The sequence below is a fragment of the Ranitomeya imitator genome, chromosome 1, assembly GCF_032444005.1.
Source record: "Ranitomeya imitator isolate aRanImi1 chromosome 1, aRanImi1.pri, whole genome shotgun sequence".
In the NCBI taxonomy this organism is placed as follows: domain Eukaryota; kingdom Metazoa; phylum Chordata; class Amphibia; order Anura; family Dendrobatidae; genus Ranitomeya; species Ranitomeya imitator.
The window spans coordinates 495230244-495246838 of NC_091282.1; the positions used below are offsets into that span (position 1 = coordinate 495230244).

At 39.7% G+C, this 16595-nt stretch overlaps 1 protein-coding gene across 2 annotated transcripts in view; it reads left to right on the forward strand.

Moving 5' to 3' along the window:
- Nucleotides 1-16595, forward strand: part of DENND4C (DENN domain containing 4C) — a 181820-nt gene that overhangs the window by 109694 nt on the left and 55531 nt on the right. For both annotated transcript variants that reach the window (XM_069766158.1, XM_069766167.1), the window contains exons 9-17: nucleotides 1173-1317; nucleotides 1588-1763; nucleotides 3279-3379; nucleotides 8597-8812; nucleotides 9724-9869; nucleotides 10415-10450; nucleotides 10555-10685; nucleotides 15149-15281; nucleotides 16249-16455. In XM_069766158.1, the coding sequence (XP_069622259.1) occupies nucleotides 1173-1317; nucleotides 1588-1763; nucleotides 3279-3379; nucleotides 8597-8812; nucleotides 9724-9869; nucleotides 10415-10450; nucleotides 10555-10685; nucleotides 15149-15281; nucleotides 16249-16455 (1291 nt within the window). The remainder of the gene's footprint in view (nucleotides 1-1172; nucleotides 1318-1587; nucleotides 1764-3278; nucleotides 3380-8596; nucleotides 8813-9723; nucleotides 9870-10414; nucleotides 10451-10554; nucleotides 10686-15148; nucleotides 15282-16248; nucleotides 16456-16595) is intronic.

Sequence of the window (16595 nt, forward strand, 5' to 3'; positions counted from 1 at the left end):
TTTTATCGTTTGTACAGAGAATTTACGATATGTGCACGTGGAGGGTTTTTTGAGGTGTTGCAAAACGATGATTCAGGAAATGCACCTATTTTGAGAAGTTTTTCCATTTCCTGAAGTGGCTTTGAAAAGTGTTTTAAGCCTTTTTGGAGGTATTTTTTCTGAGTTTTTTTTTTTAACAGCCTTTTTATTGGTCAATGGTCATTGCTTAGTTTGGAACACTTCCTTAGGAGACTTTTCAAAGACGTAACATGCACTGTTCTTTCACTCGCCACGCATTTTGTGAAACGTGAAGTGGAAAAACTAAACGCTCTAAAAAGTTGAAGTGTTCATCAGAGTGGTTGTATAACAGACAAGGAAACACAGCTTTTTGTTTTTTTTTTTAAGCCAAGCCTCTCCAAAAGTTCCTACAAAAAAAAAAAAATCAAACCTGTGTGCATAAAGCCTAAGGCTATGTGCACACGTCAGGATTTCTTGCAGAAATTTCCTGAACAAAACCGGACATTTTCTGCAAAAAATCCGCATGCGTATTTCTCGCGGTTTTTGTGTAATTTTTTGGCGGATTTTTCCGGAGGTTCTGGGATGCAATAATATAGTGGGAAATCCGCAAAAAATCAGCAAAATTAATGAACACGCTGTGTTTTTTTCACGGAAAAAAAACCGCAGCATATGCGCAAAAATTGCGGAATGCATTATAAATGATGGGATGCATATGTATGCATATTTTAAGCATTTTTATCTCGTTTTTATAGCGAAAAATCCGAAACGTGTGCACACAGCCTTAGAGTTCTTTATCAGATAAAACTGCACCTACTACTACAAAAATCTTGACAAACCAAGAACTATTGTCCTTAATCATCAACAACCAGTAATCTGGCAAATCTGAAACCATGCTGCCGTTCTAATGAAGCAGTGCTCAGTCTGCAGGCTCATATATAGTGCTCGGTGTACGGATCATTGTATAGTGTACCCGCTGAGAATAACTAAACTATGTGTCATTGTAAATGTCTATAGCAAAAATCCTATTTGAGGGCAGAATACAGCCTAAAAGATGAGGCTGTGTTTTATGTATTTGTGTATGTATTGCTTGCAGTATTTCATCTCAAACACGATTTAATTGCACAGAAATAGAAGATATTTACTCTTTTTTTTTTCCCTTCTTCTCTTTTATGTAGTGGTGCGAACTTTAGTACTTTAGTTATGAGTCTGGGACCAGAAAACTGTGTTACGCTGCTGAATTTTGTACTGCTAGAATGCAAGATCCTTTTGCACTCGCTTAGACCAGCAGTTCTGACCGGAGTGGCAGAGGCCGTCGTGGCTGTAAGTGTAACCTCTCGTATTCTCTTTCTATTCTGTGCGAGATTGTGTTTTTAAAATGTGCTTTGACATGAAAACACGTGAGTATTTCCATTCATAATGGTTATTCCAGTTGTCGATTTTTACTGATCAGTTTGCTTTTGCGTTCTCCGTCTTGGCGTATCTGTGAGGTTCTGATTTTTTTTTACACCTCTACCAAGGGTGGTTGTTTTTGTTCTTGAAATGATCTGTTTAACCTGGTTAGTAATATTGTATTTCATATTTTGCTTGCAGATGATATTCCCTTTTCAATGGCAGTGCCCGTATGTTCCTCTGTGCCCATTATCTTTGGCAGGGGTGCTTAATGCCCCAATCCCGTTTATTGTTGGAGTAGATTCCCGATACTTTGATCTCTCGGACCCTCCCCAGGATGTAGTCTGCATTGACTTGGACACGAGTATGATCTACTTGTAAGTGCTACATACTTACTACTGTGCTCAATAATAATAATTAAAAAAAAAAAATTATATATGCTTTTTATGTGGAATACAGTATGCTGTACAGGTTCAGGTGTTATCTGAGCATGCTCGTGTGCTAACCAAGTATCTTCAGTGTGCTCGAATAATATGTTTGAGTCCCCGCGGCTGTTCGACGGTTGCAACACATGCAGGGATTGTCTATTAGGCAATCCCTGCATGGGTTGCTCCTGTCGAACAGCCGCGAGACATGCAGACGCGGGGACACAAACGTACTATTCGAGCACGCTAAAGATACTTGGTTAGCACACAAGCATGCTCAGATAACACCTTATCCTGTACAGCACCTGTACTCTACAACACCTTATGCAAGCACATTCGCTCATCACTAATCTTTACATATGTACTGTTGCATGGCGTGCACTGCACAAGGTAAACAATGTGTATGAGGATTTTTCCTGGTGTCTTCTGTTTAACCCTTTGCCTCTGCAGCCAAATTTTTATTTTTGCACTTTTCTTTTTAAATACCCTTCTTCCGAGAGCCATAACTTTTTGTTTTTCCATCTACATAGCTGTATGAGGGCTTGTTTTTTGCCGGACTAGTTGTATTGAATTATATCATAAAATTTACAACATAAGATACTGCAACATTGAAAGAACATTTCATGTCGAATACAATGGTGAACCAAAAAAATACAATTCCGCCGTTGGTTTTGGATTTGGTTTTTGCGGCATTAATTTTATTGTAAAAATAATACACATAGATTTATTTATTTTTGTTTATAATTTGTGATTAAGTGATAAAGAAAAAAAATCTGAATTTTGTGGAAAAGGAAAGGGGAAAAAAAATCCCGTTTGTGTCACCGTTTTCCAAGGCTTTGTAATATTTTTCTTTTCCTAAATAGGATCTGGGTAACGGATTTTTTTCATGAGCTGATACATTTTATTGCATTTTTTTTTTTACGGCGTGTAGATAAAAACAATTCTGGCATTCTGATTTTTTTTTTTTTTTTTACTTTACAACATTTACTGTATAGGTCGGTTAATTCTAGATTTTGATAGACTGGACATGACCTAACAACTATGTTTATTTTATTGTCCTTAGTTTTAATGGGTTAACAGAGGGATTTTACACTTTTACTTTTAGTCCACTGCAGATTAACCCCATATCTGAATGTTAATAGCATTTTTCTGGTGACAGGATCCCTTTTAACTGTTAGCAGTGATTGATGCTCAGCTCAGACCCCTGCTGGTAAGGTAAAAGCCATTGTCTACTTTGCTTGAAGAAAGCACATCTCCTGAGCCCCCTTCATATATGAGCACCCCTGCAATGACACATACATGCATGTCAGTTTGCATTGAAGGGCAAAGTGTAGGGTGGCTGTATCTGCCATTTTCAAGAACTGCAAATCAGTTATAAACTTGCAAATAAGAACTAATTTACGGGTTTTTACTAAGATTTCATATTTAATATACATTATTTTGCTTAGCTTTGTGTTATTTCTGCAGGTCGGAGGATAAGAGAACCTTAAACTGGAAGCAACTTCCAAAGAAACCAGTGAAGAACCTCCTCAGTATTTTGAAAAAGATCCACCCCCAGCTGTTGACAGGTATATGGTCATTTTATTGTGCGACTTCAAGCAGTTGTTAGTTGTGAGGCATTGCGTGCAAACATGGACGACTTGCAGACAGCTTGTGTTTGGGTCTTAAAAAAAAAAAAAAAAAGAAAGAAATATTTTAGAAATATAACAAGTATTTTAAAGTAATCTATTCCCTTCCACCTTTCAAAAATACATAAAAAAGCTAGCATGTTTCATATCCACATACCTGCACAAGTCCTATCTGCAAGAATATAAAATTAGGCCTTTTGGTAAATGCCGTAGAGAAAAAAATTGAAACTCTAGAATTTTGTCTCTTCAGTCGGCATCTTTATCTAAAAAAAAAAAAATGTCATTAACCCCTTCACGCCGCGGCCCTTTTTCGTTTATTCGTTTTTCGCTCCCCACCTTGCCAGAGCCATAACTTTTTTTATTTTTCCGTCAATATGGTCATGTGAGGTCTTATTTTTTGCGGGACGAGTTTTACTTTTGAATGACACCATTGGTTTTACCATGTCTTGTACTCGTTTTTTGTTTGGCTTTTTTGCTAGCTTCACTAAATGCTAAAACTGACCTGATATTATGATTCTCCAGGTCATTATGAGTTCATAGACCCCAAACATGTCTAGGTTCTTTTTTATCTAAGTGGTGAAAAAAAATTCAAAACTTTGCTTAAAAAAAAAAAAAAAATGCCCAATTTTCCGATACCTGTAGCGTCTCCATTTTTCATGATCTGGGGTCGGGTGAGGGCTTATTTTTTGTGTGCCAAGTTGACGTTTTTAGTGATACCACTTTTGTGCAGATACATTCTTTTGATCGCCCGTTATTGCATTTTAATGCAATGTCGCGGCAACCAAAAAAACGTAATTCTGGCGTGTAAAATTTTTTTCTTGCTACACCGTTTAACGATCAGGTTAATGCTTTTTTTTAATGATAGATCGGGCGATTCTGAACTCGGCAATACCGAATATGTGTAGGTTTGATTTTTTTTTTTTTTATTGTTTTATTTTGGATGGAATAAATAGATAAATGGAGGGCACCGCAAAAATACACCAAAGATTGGAAGGTTCGCTGTGGGCTTATGATTAAACATGAAGAAAGAGCAAGAAAAAGATCATGCCCACATAGACAGGAACACCTCCATATATAATCCAGTATCAAAAATAGTTTTTATTAAATTGGCAAAGAACTCAAGACTGCACATAAGTACACACACAAAACAACAACACAAAAACCATTAAAAACACTTAAAAATGCAAACATGCAAGAAAACATGCCTATATATATATGTGTGTCATATCCTAGAATGAGGAAAATGACAGCCCACAAAACATGTGCTTCCCACAATAAGGTTATCACAAGAATCTGACTGCACAAGCGAAGATAATGCAAGGATAAATCACCTCTCCATAAAATGGGTGTGAAGATGTTAATATTGCAATACCATACATCCCTATAATAAGGCACATAATATGCGTGCAGGATACTTCAATAATATAGAAACTTTAGTCATATGGCAAAAAGAAAAAATGTAACTGATGAAAAAAGGCGTACAACAAAGATGGTGATGAATGAGACAGTAGAAAAAAATAGAAAAGCATAACAGATGTTAATATATGAAATGTTTCAGTAATAGTACGCATAGGACCTGCGGGAGGGAGAGGGGGAACTAGACAATGCAAGAGCCCAAAACCTCAATCCCATGGGGGGGAAAAAAAAACAAAAAAACCCTGTCATACCCACAGTCCAAAGCCATAGAGAAAGATCTTGTGAAGTGGGGAAGCAGAATGTGGGATAGGCTCCCACGCGTATCGCCGCCTGAGTAGCGGCTTCCACAAGATCTTTCTCTATGGCTTTGGACTGTGGGTATGACGGGGTTTTTTTTTTCTTTTTCCATTTTCGCTTGTGCAGTCAGATTCTTGTGATAACCTTATTGTGGGAAGCACATGTTTTGTGGGCTGTCATTTTCCTCATTCTAGGATATGACATATATATATATATATATATATATATATATATATATATATATATATATATATATATATATATATATATATATATATATATATATATATATGGGCATGTTTGCATTTTTAAGTGTTTTTAATGGTTTTTGTGTTGTTGTTTTGTGTGTGTACTTATGTGCAGTCTTGAGTTTTTTGCCAATTTAGTAAAAACTATTTTTGATACTGGTATATATATGGAGGTGTTCCTGTCTGTGGGCATGATCTTTTTCTTGCTCTTTCTTCATCTTTATTTTGGATGGGGGAAAGGGAGGTGATTTAAACTTTCATATATTTTTTTTTTTTCATTATTTTCATATTTTTAAAAACATTTTTTTTTACTTTTGCCATGCTTCAATAGCCTCCATGGGAAGCTAGAAGATAGCACCCACCACTCGATCGGCTCAGCTACATAGCAGCCATCATCAGATCGCTGCTATGTAGCTGAATTGCAGGCTTTCTATGAGCGCCGACAACATGGTGGCGCTCACAGCAGGCCAGCATCAGTAACCCATCCTGACGCATCGCCGACCCCCGATCATGTGACGGGGGTCGGCGATGCGCTCATTTCCGGCCACTGTCAGCGTTTGACAGAGGCATTTAACAGGTTAATAGTGGCGGGTGAATCGTGATTTCACCCGCCGCTATTGCACGCACATGTCATCTGTACAAAACAGTTGACATGTTGCGACTTTGATGTGGGCTCACCGCCGGACCCCACATCAAAGGGGGAGACACGACATGCGCAGTACTAGTACGGCGCATGTCATGAAGGGGTTAAAAAGCTGTCAAAACATGTATCCCAAAATGTCATTCATAAAAACGTAACCTCGCCACACAAAAAACAAGCCCTCACGCAGTTTCATTGCTGTAAATATAAAGTTACTGGACTCTCTTAGCTTTTCCATATTTCACTTTAATCACGTTTAAAAAAAAGAAAAGAAAATCTGTACCAAGTTAAGTATTGCTCTATTGGTACTGACATAAGAAACTTGTTGCCTGGTAATATTTGTGGTGCAATAAACACTTTAAATAATGGATCAATCACAGAGTTTTTCCCTAATATTCAAAACATCTACTATATAATTGTCTAAGGGTCACTTCCGTCTTTCTGTCTGTCCTTCTTTCTGTCACGGATATTCATTGGTCGCGGCCTCTGTTTGTCATGGAAATCCAAGTCGCTAATTGGTCGTGGCTGTTTTGCCGTGACCAATCAGCGACGGGCACAGTCCGGAAGAAAATGGCCGCTCCTTACTCCCCGAAGTCAGTGCCCAGCGCCCGCATACTCCCCTCCAGTCACCACTCACACAGGGTTAATGCCTGCGGTAACGGACCGCGTTATGCCACGGGTAACGCAATCCGTAACCGCTGCTGTTAACTCTGTGTGTCCCCAACTTTTTACTATTGATGCTGCCTATGCAGCATCAATAGTAAAAAAATGTAATGTTAAAAATAATAAAAAATCAAAAAACCTGCTATTCTCACCCTCCGTAGTCCGCCGAGCCGCTCACCAGCTTCCGTTCCCGGCGATGCATTGCGAAATTACCCAAACACTTAGCGGTCTCGCGAGACCGCTAAGTCATCTGGGTAATTTCGCAATGCATCCTGGGAACGGAAGATGGTGGCAGCCGCGCGCGTATCGCCGGAGCTTCGGTGGATCCTAGGGGGTGAGTATATAACTATTTTTTATTTTAATTATTTTTTAACAGGGATATGGTGCCCACACTGCTGTATACTACGTGGGCTGTGTTAGATACCTTGTGGCCGCTATATACTACATAGGCAGTGTTATATACTGCATGGGCTGTGTGATATACTCCGTAGGATGTGCTATATATTACATGGCCACTGTTATATACTGCATGGGCAGTGTTATATACTGCGTGGGTGCTATATACTGCGTGGGCAGTGTTATATACTACGTGGCTGCTATAATCTGCGTGGGGTGTGCTATATATTACGTGGCCAGTGTTATATACTGCGTGGTCTGTGTTATATACTGCATGGCTTCTATATACTGCGTGGGCTGTGTTATATAGTACGTGGCTGTGTTATATACTGCGTGGCCACTGTTATATATTGCGTGGCCTGTATTAACACATCCGGTATTCTACAATATGTATGTATATAGCAGCCACATAGTATATAGCACAGGCTATATAACAGTGGCCACGTAATCTATAGCACTGCCCATGCAGTATATAGCAGCCACGTAATATATAGCACAGCCCACGGAGTATATAGAACTGCCTATGCAGTATATAGCGGCCACGCGGTATCTAACACAGCCCACGTAGTATACAGCAGTGTGGGCACCATATCCCTGTTAAATAATTAAAATAAAAGTTATATACTCACCCCCTAGGATCCACCGAAGCTCCGGCGATACGCGCGCGGCTGCCGCCATCTTCCGTTCCCAGGTTGCATTGCGAAATTACTCAGATGACTCAGCGGTCTCGCGAGACCGCTAAGTCTTCTGGGTAATTTCGCAATGCAATGCCGGAAACAGAAGATAGCGGCCGGCGCAAGTGGCTCGGCGGACTACGGAGGGTGAGAATAGCAGGTTTTTTGTTTTTTTACTATTTTTAACATTAGATTTTTTACTATTGATGCCGCATCAATAGTAAAAAGTTGGGGACACACAGGGTTAATAGCAGCGGTTACGAAGTGCGTTACCCGAGGCATAACGTGGTCCAGTGGCATTAATCCTGTGTGAGTGGTGACTGGAGGAGAGTATTATTATTATTATTTATTATTATAGCGCCATTTATTCCATGGCGCTTTACATGTGAGGAGGGGTATACATAATAAAACAAGTACAAGTATGGAGCGGAGCGCCGGGCACTGACTGCGGGAAGTAAGGAGCGGCCATTTTCTTCCGGACTGTGCCCATCGCTGATTGGTCGTGGCTTTTTTGCCACGACCAATCAGCGATTTGGATTTCCATTTCAGAGGCCGCGACCAATGAATATCCGTGACAGAAAGACGGAAGTGACCCTTAGACAATTATATAGTAGACTAGGGAGCATGCTCTAGTTTTCCTAATTAAACTGTATATTTTAGAAAGGTTTTATATTTTGGTCTACTTTTATTTCACAACGTTTTTTTTTTTTTTTAATCAAAATTGAATTTATTCTCACATTTTCCAGCCCTCAATATTTCATTGGGGTGCAGTTGTATGTAAAGTGTCTATGATAATTTGTATCTTGAAAAATTATTTTTACAGTACACCGACAAACTCAGGAGAGTGCAATAGAAATGACTCCAATTGAAGCCGATTTCTCCTGGCAAAAGAAAATGCGTGAGCTTGAAATAGAAATTCAAGAGGCATTTCTACGCTTTATGGCATCGATACTAAAAGGCTACAGGACTTACTTGAAGCCCATCACTGAGGCGCCATCTAAAAAGGCTACTGCCGCAGATTCACTTTTTGACCGCCAAGGTAAAAAAAAAAGCGTATACATGTATAATTCATGATCCTTACACCATCTTAATAAGTGGTCTCCACCTCTCAATCACTCCTTCCCCAATCTCATAAGTTCACGGCCTCAGGGTAACCTTTGACTCTGCTCTGCTTACAAACAGCACATTCAAGGCCTTACCACCTCCAGCTGAAAAATCTGCTACTGCATGCCATCATCATCTCCAACCTGGACTACTGCAACAATGTTCACTATCCCTGCTCATCTGTTACTGTTTAATCCCTCCATCCACTATCAACAACTGCTTCCCAGCTATTCCATTTTGCCCCTTGTTGCCCCTCTGCTATTCTTCCCTGTCAATCCCTTCACTGGCTGCCCAGTGAATTAACTACAAAATGTTAACCATGACTTATGTCTCCAAGTGGCAGCCCATACTTAACCTTTTTCTTGTCTGCTCTTTGCACAACTATTTGCAAGATTTCTCCCGTGCTTCCCCAATAGTCTAGAATTTGCTACTGTAACTGGTAAATCTTTCTCCCACATTTTTTGAAGCCTTCAAATCCAACCTGTAAGTTCCCTATTCCGGAAAGCCTTCAGTAACCCTCATGCCACCACAGTGCCGTATGAGTAGCTTTTACTTTCACCTAATGTCTCCGTGCCCTTTGCCATGTGGGCAGGATCCTCATATTATACAGGTTCTGCCTTATGTTTTTCATGTGTGCCACATCCTGGAATTACGCACTTTAAAACTGATAATTTTTGAGATGCTTCCATATATTATTTTAACCCTATTTATTTCAGCACTTACGTATTCATCAAATTCTAGTTTTTCTGTAGACTTTGTATATACAAATGGTTTACATAAAAGCACCTATTATGGCAGTCTAGGATTTACGTTGCTACCGTACACATTTTTTATCTCCCATTACAGGGTTTCTGAGAAGCAGAGATCGCGCTTACGCAAAGTTTTTCACCCAACTAATGACAACACAGATCTTCATCCGTTTCATTGAAGAATGCAGCTTTGTCAGTGACAAAGACACAAGCCTAGCTTTTTTTGATGACTGTATTGATAAGGTATAAAAAATATTGTAAGTTACCGTTATACAGTATGACTAAATTACAACCGCTGTGCCAATCTGAGGATCTAGAATAGGGAGAAGTCAGTTCTACCGTACAGAGTCCGGTAGTAAATGAATGGAGCAATGGTGCTCCGATGGGGCGCTTTAGAGCACTGTTCTTGGGATCAGTGGGTGCCATCTGTGGGAATAGAGAACCTGCGTCATCCCTGTTTAGCATCGCTGGTTGTTTATAATATTCGTAATGGCTTGGTGAAAACGGCACACTCTTCATAGCTCAGCTGAGACCCTGCAATGCATTTCTCTGTGCTGCATTCTTGGAGCGTTACGGTAGTTTTACTGCATTGTTGGACGGTACTTCAGAAATGGAAGCTACAATTCAAGTAATGACAATTACCATGCTCTGTACTAAACAAGTAGGGAACATAAGAACTTGTAATCTGGTAAATGGAGCTCTGGAATGTAAGCTGTCACGCAAGATCACTACAAGATAAGTACACTATTCTCACACTCGCATGCTTATGTCTTTATTTACATTTTTAGCTGTTTCCTGACAAAGGCAATGAAAAAGGGGACAAGGTATGTGTCTTTGTAGCATCAATTTCAGAATCTTCCAGTTTAATATTTTTTTTCTGTTCTTTCTTATACTATTTATTGGCATAATTACGGTATCTGCTTGACAGGCAGACCAGGAATACCCAGAAGACACCCGTCTGATAGAGCTGGACGAGTCACAGAAGAGTGAGCACACAGTATTTATAATGCCTCCTGAGCCTCTGCCAGAGGATGGGCCTGATCCTGCTCCAAAATATAGGTATTTCATTACTCTTAAAGTAGATCTGTCACACTTTTTTAAAGAATAGAGACAATTTCATTGAAATTCTTGGGCCTGATGAGGGTGATGTACTTAATGGCCAAATGCCTGTTCAATCTTGTTGTTAATCTGAATACATCTAAAGCATGAGAGAGCTCTTGAGACTGTATATTCAATGTTGGCCCATCCATCCAGCCTGACTGACAGGTAGTTTGTACTGAGCAGTGTGAGATTTCAGCAGCAGTGAGTGGAGACTTTGGTGAGCCATCATTCAGGCTAGGTGAACGGCTATTGAGTGGAAACCTTCAAAAAAGATATACAGTCATCTTACATGGACAACCATTAAACGCTTGGTTATCTGTAGTCTTCCACAGTGAAAGCCCCTCTCTTCAGTTGGGTCTCATGCAGTAGATGGAAAGAGGTTGTCCTGATTGTACAACTACTTTAATAAATGACCAACTATTCTGCACAAACCAAGAAGTGAACAATCCTTTCTTTTTTGTCCATTATTAGCTTAAAGAGCTTGTCCACTTGTATTAATTAACAATCATCCCTTGGAGGTTCCAAAATGAAAAAATTAAAATGGCCCCCACCTTCCAGATCCCCACCACATTTCTGTATTTCTGGATATGTCCCATGCTGATCTCTTGGAGTCATCAATCTGATGGTGGCTGGCATTTGGTGACCACTGCAACCAATCAGTAGCCTCTGATTTGCTGCAGTAACCAGGTTCCATATGGATCAGAAGAAAAATCAAGAATGCCGATTGTGTCTTGTAGCTCTGATGGAATTTGACTGCTACAGGCAGTCAGTAACCGCTGCAGTGATTACCTGAACCCTCCCAGGTCCTGATTGGTGCAGTTACCTCCTGTTTACAGCACCTAAAGTATTTTGCAGTCGCAGGGGGTCCTTCTGACATCCACTGGCCACCTGCAATGCAATTTTAGGGTGCTAATGAGTTCCTATGGCATCTATAGTCTAAACCAGGGGTGTCAAACTGCATTCCTCGAGGGCTGCAAACAGGTCATGTTTTCAGGATTTCCTTGTACTGCACAGGTGATAATTTAATCACCTACACATTATTTGTGTAGGTGATTAAATTATCACCTGTGCAGTACAAGGAAATCCTGAAAACATGACCTGTTTGCAGCCCTCGAGGAATGCAGTTTGACACCCCTGGTCTAAAAAATTGTTTCTGGGCATATAGGCTGAAAGAAAGAAGAAATCCATCAAAGGGATAGCAGAAATGTTAGAAGTGGCCAAATTAACAATTAGTATATTCTGCATAAAAAAGAGCGCTCTGGGAGCTAAAAAATAAAAGACTGGATGTCCTCAGAAGACAACAGTGGTGGATTATCACAGAATCCTATCCATGGTGAAGAAAACCCCCTTATCAACATACACCCAAGTGAAAAACATTCTCCAGGAAGTCGGTGTTTCAGTATCTAAGTCTACCATAAAGAGACGACTTCATGAGAGAAATTACAGAGGGTTCACCTCTAGGTGCAAACCATTAATCAGCCTTAAAAATAGAAAGGCCAGATGAAACTAAGATCAACCTGTACCAGAATGATGTGAAGAAGAAAGAATGGAGAAGGCTTGGGATGGCTTATGATCCAAAGCTCACCATATCCTCTGTAAAACATGGTGGAAGGCAGTGTGATGGCATGGGCAAACATGGCTTCCAGTGGCACTGGGTCACTAATGTTTATTGATGTGAGCAACCAGATGAATTCTGAAGTGTACAGGTCTATACTCCCTGCTCAGATTCAATCAAATACAGCAAGCTTGATTGGATGAAGCGTCACAGTGCAGATGGACAATTACCCAAAACATACTGCGGAGCAGTTTTTTAAGACACGAAGTGGAATTTTCTGCTATGGCCGAGTCAGATCTCAGCCCCATTGAGCATTCATTTCACATGCTTAAGACAAAACATAAAGGGAATCTGTCACCAGAAAAAAAAACATTATTAATTTGTAGATCTGGGGTTAATCTGCAGGTTAATCGTGTTAACTTGCCTGGGACCTACATGTAGCTGAATGCTGCAGGGAGAAAATGAACTTTATTTCCCCCTAGCAGCATTGGGCTTTCTCAGCACTCTGTATCAGAGCGGCGGCTGTTACTGGGCACAAGGCTCTGACTCTGTATTCTCAGAGCGGTGACTGAACCCACGCCGGCTCCGCCCCCGTGACTGAAATCAGAACGCTGCCAATTTATTCTCCCCTCAGTGTTCGCCAAGTGTGGGAATTTGTTCAACCCCTTTAATTAAACCTGAAAGTCTACACTTTAATTGCGTCTCCGTTGTTTTATTTTGAATCCAAAACCGTGGCATGCAGAATGCAAATCACAAAGATTTTGTCACTGTCCAAATCACTTTTTTTTTTTAACATCAATATGTTATAAAAACATGCTATAAATCTAAACATAATTGGTATTTCAGCATCTGTAATGATGCGGACTATACCGCTATCAAAATTTTGATCCTGCTCTGTAAACTGTAAAAAAAAAAAAAAATAACAATGAAGGAAAATGCCAGAATTGTTGTTTTTGTAGATTTTACCTCCCACTCCCGACTCCAAGAAGTCTCCCGTGCTGCGCCAATCCTCTGGAATGCTCTACCCAAAGAAATTCGGACCATCCACAATTTGCATAGTTTTGTGCGCTCCCTCAAAACACATTTGTTCAGAGCGGCCTAACGCATTCCCTAATCAAAGTAATTTTATGTGTAAGTGTGCATGTGTAGCCCATTCACTATCTCCATCTATCCCCCCTCCCTGAAGATGGCTGGACCATCATTGTAAATACATCATTGTAAATACACACATGTACTTTCTATCTCCCCCACCTCATCTTAGATTGTAAGCTCTCACGAGCAGGGTCATCTTGTGCTGCTTTAATTATTGTATTGTTAACATTGTTACTTATGACTGTTGTGTTCGAAATTGTTAAACTGTAAAGCGCTGCGGAATATGTTGGCGCTATATAAATAATGATTATTAATTTTTTATCTCCCCCTAAAATTGACAAAATGTATATTTAAAAAAGTACCAGTGAAAATATTGCCTTGTCTCTCAAAAATAATTCTTCATACAGTTGCATTGTCAAGAAAATAAAGAAAGGCTCTTGGAAGCATGTGAGATGGACATAGCTATATATAGGGAGATATTTTCACAGTATTTTTTTTTTTTTTAAGTAAAAGTAGTAAAGCATAAAATGTGATATAAATTTGGGATCTTCGTGACCCCCAGAATAAAGTTAATATTTAAAATATATACTGCACATTAAATGCCATAAAGAATAAAACTTGCCTCTCAAAAATGCAATTTAAATTGATCAGTAAGTTTTATGTGTTACAAAATGATGACAATGGGAAAATAAAAGTTATCCCACAAAAGGCTACAATGTCATAAAATGTACAAAGTCATGACTTTCAGGAAACGATGATTCAAAACAAAACAAAAAACAAAACGTTCCTTTTAAGGGGTATACTGGTTACAAGAAGTTACTTATCTACAGAATAAGTGCTGACCTGTAGATTGATGGGGTCTGACCATTGAGATGCCAATAGGTCTCCAGAATAGCTCAGCTTTTTTACTGGCAGTCCCATTGAAAATTATTGGAGGGATCTCTCCATTCAGACAGTGACAAAGGTTAAACTGTAAAGTGCTGCGGAATATGTTGGCGCTATATAAATAAAGATTATTATTATTATTCCCATTCTGGTGATTATTGGGGGTCTCCGCTGTTGGATCACCATGATTTTAGAAGTTACCACTTATCATATAGGTAGGCGATCATTTTTTTGAAACTGGAATACTCCTTTAAAGGGAATCTGTCTCCAGGTTTTTGCTACCTTATTTAAAAGTAGCATAATGTAAGGGCATAGACCCTAATTCCATGCGTCACTTACTTGGCTTCTTGCTGTCATTCTGATAGTCACTCTTTCCTCTTTTGCAGATCTAGCAGTTAGCTGAATGCTGAGCCCTATAACTCTGCCTGCACCACTGGTGACGGCTTTTGTGCATGCTGTGCATAGGCAGAAATGTGCTAATTAGTGGTGCGGGCGGGGTTGTCCAAAATAGCCCGATCCTTAAGATTACATTGCATTAATAAGAGTGGACCATTTTTATTTGTAGTGTCATACAGATTTGCCACTTACTCTAGTCTGACCTGGAATTTCACACACTTATTTAGTTTCCTTCACGATATCTGTTCTGTTTTTACTAATTTATTATTCAAATATTTACTCAAGGTGTTAATTGCTTGTCAATGAAGTGTATGAGTTAACAGCAAGTTCTTTTTTAACATTCATGAAGTTGGCTGGGGACTTACTTGCATTATTTCAATATTTATCTGGTGTATTTTCAAAATAGGTGTGGTTAAAGAAAACAAGTGTGTATGTGAGGCAAGTTACGCTTTGAATTATATGTAAAGTGCTGGTAATTTGTCCTGTCATGCAGCTACAAAAGCTTTCCAAGGCTTGATTACGCCCTTTTTGATCGGACACGTGAGCAGTATCTGTCTTTCAATGGAAATCCAAAGGCCAATCGAGTGGCAAGCAGCCCTACCTTTATTGCTAAAAGAAGCAAGCAGGTAATTTTTTGGATTTTGCATTCATCTACGCTTGCTAGGGCTACAGAAGCTGTGACCATCCGAGAGCTCTGCTTAAGTAATATCCGAGCTCCGGCTGTCACAGCCAGGGTCCTCGGTGCCCATACCGCTCTCGCTGTTTAGCCTTCTAAATACCCTGATGATAGCTATTCGAAGACTAAGAGATTGAGGGGTCTCCCTCTCCCACCCGATCGGCACCTCCTATAATCTTGGACTGCCGATGGTACTTACAGCAACCAGAGGCCAAATGATGACCTTCGGGTCTGCCAGCTATGGTGGCCTGTTAGACCATGACAGCAGTGTAACACTGACAGGTGTAATGCCCTGCCGTGTGCCCCACCAAGAGTTTTCTAACAAATATGGGGTATCTGTGTACTCAGGAAAAAAATGGACCCCCAAATTAGTCGTACAATTTCTCCTGTTATCCATGTGAAAATGAAAAATTTGGGGATAGAGCAACATTTTTTTTTTTTTTTTCTTTTATTTGCGGGAAATTCCTCCTCCCTCCTTTTCATGGCTCAATGTTATAAAATTCTGTGAAATACCCGTAGGCTCCATGTGCTCAAACACACCTCTAGAAAAATCCTTGAGGGGTGTAGTATCCAAAATTGGGTCACTTGCAGGGGGGATTTCCACTGTGTAAGCACATCAGGGGCTTTCCAAACGCTACATGGCGTCCGCTAGCTTTTCCGGCCAATTTTGAGCTCCAAAAGTCAACAAATTTAGGGGTCCATTTCTCCTGTTACCCTTGTGAAAATGAGAAATTTACGACTAAAACAACATTTTTGTGGGGAAAAGTAAAACTGTAGAAGCCAAACAATGTATTTTTTTTTAATAAACCATAATTGCAGAAATACATGCCTTTATGCATACATGTGGAGTTTAAGTTTTAAAACCCATGTTAATAAACATTAAAACGTACAAAAAAAATTCTCTATTTTTTTTTCAGGAGATTAAGGCTGCACATAAACTGGCGAGGAAGTACAGCACCCATGCCAACAATTGGCCTAAATGCTTGTTCAGCCAGTGCTTCAGTTTGTGGTTCATCTGTCTGCCAGTTTATGTCAAGGTTTCTCACTCAAAGTCTCGGGCACTCCAGAAGTCCTACGATGTATTGGTAAAAATGAGGAAGACAGAGGTGGATCCATTAGATGAGGTGATTTGTGACACCCATCTTATGTGAATTTTTAATTTGCGAGTTTGATATACCTGCCAATACTAAAGATTTTCTAATTATATGCTACTTACAGAACCTGTCTTTAAGGTTAAAGTAACACATCTGTAATTATTGGGGAA